General features: G+C 39.3%; 1 protein-coding gene across 1 annotated transcript; it reads left to right on the forward strand.

The window, feature by feature from the left end:
* Positions 1–2,048: 2,048 nt before the first annotated feature.
* Positions 2,049–3,134, forward strand: LOC107083424 (trace amine-associated receptor 13c-like). Its single transcript, XM_015372626.1, has one exon. The coding sequence runs from the start codon at positions 2,154–2,156 to the stop codon at positions 3,132–3,134; it is 981 nt and encodes a 326-aa protein (XP_015228112.1). The 5' UTR covers positions 2,049–2,153.
* Positions 3,135–3,342: the final 208 nt, after the last annotated feature.

A 3,342-nucleotide genomic window follows, 5' to 3' on the forward strand; every position in this document is an offset into this window, starting at 1 on the left:
TGTGCAGTTCTATACTGATTGTAAAAGTTCACACTTCTCCATTAAAAGCACTAACAGCCTCTCAAAGCTCTATTGTTTAGATATTACTGAGTTTTAAGACTGATGTTTTAGCATCTTCCATTCTGCTCTCAAAAAACTGTTTGGGAATGGTCTTGATTCATCAGGTAGAATATTTTGCTTGTATTGAAATTCAAATGAATATAAACCCCTTATCAGACTGACAACCTGAAGGCCTCAAACATCTCTTCTGATCTCACCATCATATTTGCTCTCATTTCACAGTCAGGAGCAAAAATCTAATGCTGAGTTCATTGAAACATTATAATTTTTACCATGTAAATGAGTGGGATTATAGCCAGGTAGCTTATTTACATCTCTGGTCTGTGAAACTCACTGGTGTAATGCTACTAATAAAATAAAGAAAAAGAACATAAAACATATATACTAGTTTAACTATGTCAGAGGTTTAATAACGGAAAAATATTCTTTAGGCAGCTGATGAATAATGTTCATTTATTCTGTACATGATAATGTGCAGAAGACATGTTAATCACCAGATATTCCATTTTGTTTCATTATTTTTACAAAAAATTATATATAAATAATAAAAATGCAAGTTTTATAGTGTTGTTACTGCTCACATTTGTAAATATAGGTTACATTTATATTAAATATTTGAATGCTCTATATATTTCACAGAGCTTTATATTTCATTGTATTGCAAATCATTTTCATATTTTGTAAACTCTTTGAAAAATATGTCTTCATTCGAAAGAATAAGTTAAACAATATATTCTACGGACAGCTGGACTTTTGATTTTGAATTCTTCCCACAAAAATTGGAAAATCACAAAAAAATGGCAAATATACCTTCTGTCAGACAGAAAAAAAAAGAAAATCAAACCAAACATTGGTGAGAGCTGTAGAGGTTTTGACAGCAGGTAAAAAGCTGAGGCAGGCAATTAGTTTAAAAAAAAAAAACAAGGTTGAACTAAAATGAAAGTGAAGAAAGCAATATAGAATAAATATCTTCTGATTTTATGTGCTGGGACATGAAAGCAAGCTGTTGCACAGTTAGCTTTGCTTATATTCAGATAGGATCTTAGTGTTAGAGGTGCATCAATTGACATAATCTGGCTAATAAACCATTTTTAAAAAGGCTAACATGCCGATTTAGATTTTGACCGATGTTTACTTTAAATGTTTTTTAGAAGATCATAACACACCTTGATTTCTATCTCATTATATTAAAAAAATAAAGAAAATTACCTGTTAAACAATAAAAACTTGCTTTAATGGCTCAAGATAGGGTTCTAGATGCTTAGATGTGAAACATCTGATCTCCCAAAATAAGAAAATCAACCCATATTCACCCCGACTGTTTATCTGCTATATCTGGGGTCTCCAGAGTCACAAGTTCCTCTATGAAACTGTGTCTCACCTAATATATGAACAATTAACTATTGGCCCATTTTTGGTTTAATTTTTTTGTTCAGTGCCTCCATAATAAAACTGACCCTACCCTGGCCTCTCTGGTAACTTGGGTCTAGAATCGTCGCTGCTAAGAAATGAGGAGCTATGTTGCAGTAAACTAAAATAGGACTCCAAATCCTCTCACATTCGTCTCATGTAGTTAGTTTAGGTGATGTTTTTGAGACATAGAACAGAAGACACCTTTTGTGTAGAGCTAAATCAGAAACAGCTTTGCATAATCTCTATAATTAATGCTTAGGATACAGGACTGGATGATAGGTTTGCAAACCTTTACAATCATTTTATTGCAGCTTTTTACATTTTGGTAATACAGGACAATAAGGAGAAAAAGCTAAAACTTTTAGCAGGAGTGTGCACATTTGTGTATAATTTTCTATGGGATATTAGCACTCTGATGTTTTAGAGATGACAAGAAACACTAAGTCTTGCATCATACATAATGATAATTGGGGTGGAGGGTGATATGAGGAGGAGGAGGAGGAGAAAGAACAAGAGGAGCAGAGAAATGCAAAGGAGGGTGTATTGCATGCAGATGCAGCAGAGAGTAAGGAGCTTAGCAGGCATAAAAAGGAGCAGAGATAAGCAGCAATTGTTAAGAAGTCACAGTGAGTCCAGTTAGTGAGGTTAACAGCTCTCCCTGTGCCCCACCCTGAAAGATCATGGAGGACAACCTGGACAGGGCTGAACTCTGCTACCCTCAGCTCCTGAACAGGTCCTGCAGCGGAGTGAAGCGACCTCGCTCTGAGGCCGTCCTGCTCTACACGCTGCTCTCCTCCATCACCATTGTCACTGTTGCATTAAACCTGCTGGTGATCATCTCCATCTCTTATTTCAGACAGCTGCAGACCCCCACCAACATGTTGCTGCTGTCCTTGGCCACCTCAGACCTCCTGGTGGGGCTGCTGGTGATGCCGGTGGAAGTGGTGCGCTTCATTGAGCCCTGCTGGCTGCTGGGGGAAGCCATGTGTGCTCTGTCTTACATTGTTGGCTTCACTCTCACCTCAGCCTCTGTGGGGAACATGGTGTTGATTTCGATGGATCGTTACGTCGCCATCTGCTTTCCCTTGCAGTACGCCACTAAAATCACTCGTAGCAGAACTGAGGTATCTGTGAGCCTTTGCTGGGCCTGCTCTCTCCTGTACAACGGCGTCATCTTAAAGGACCATCTCAGGCAGCCAGACAGATACAACTCCTGCTACGGGGAGTGTCTGGTGGTCATTAGCTACGTCTCAGGAACCGTCGACCTTGTGTTCACGTTCATCGCCCCTTGCTCGGTTATCGTCCTCCTGTACATGAGAGTGTTTGTAGAGGCGGCGTCGCAGGCCAGAGCCATGCGGTCTCAGGTGGCAGCCTTCACAGTCACAGCAAAGAAATCCGAGAAGAAAGCAGCCAGGACTCTCGGTATCGTTATATTCATGTTTCTGATGACTTTCTGTCCGTATTATTACCCGTCTCTTGCAGGGCAAGACATCTCCAACAATGCCTCGTCTTGGGCTATCGTGTCTTGGATGGTGTATTTTAATTCCTGCTTGAATCCAATAATATATGCCTTTTTCTATCCCTGGTTCAGAAAAAGTATTTATTTAATAGTCACCTTAAAAATCCTTAAGGATGACTGCTCTCACATAAATATACTTTAGAGCAGAGATCAAATATTAGCGGAATGCGGTCCGGATCCAGACCCAACCTGATTTAAAACGTTTATAAATTATTGCATACAGCAGTGTCTAACTTCACTTGCACCGCTTCTCCTGTTAATATCAATATCAAAGATGACCCTGAACATTTAGAGGATGTTTGGCTCAACCTGCTGCTGTGAAGCAGGATTCTCCACCATGAACAGAATCA

This window comes from Cyprinodon variegatus, unplaced genomic scaffold (assembly GCF_000732505.1).
Source record: "Cyprinodon variegatus isolate N-32 unplaced genomic scaffold, C_variegatus-1.0 Scaffold74, whole genome shotgun sequence".
In the NCBI taxonomy this organism is placed as follows: Eukaryota; Metazoa; Chordata; class Actinopteri; order Cyprinodontiformes; family Cyprinodontidae; genus Cyprinodon; species Cyprinodon variegatus.

Bases quoted from the DNA above. Each gene is read 5' to 3' on its own strand.
- LOC107083424 (XM_015372626.1), top strand. From the start codon at position 2,154: ATGGAGGACAACCTGGACAGGGCTGAACTCTGCTACCCTCAGCTCCTG.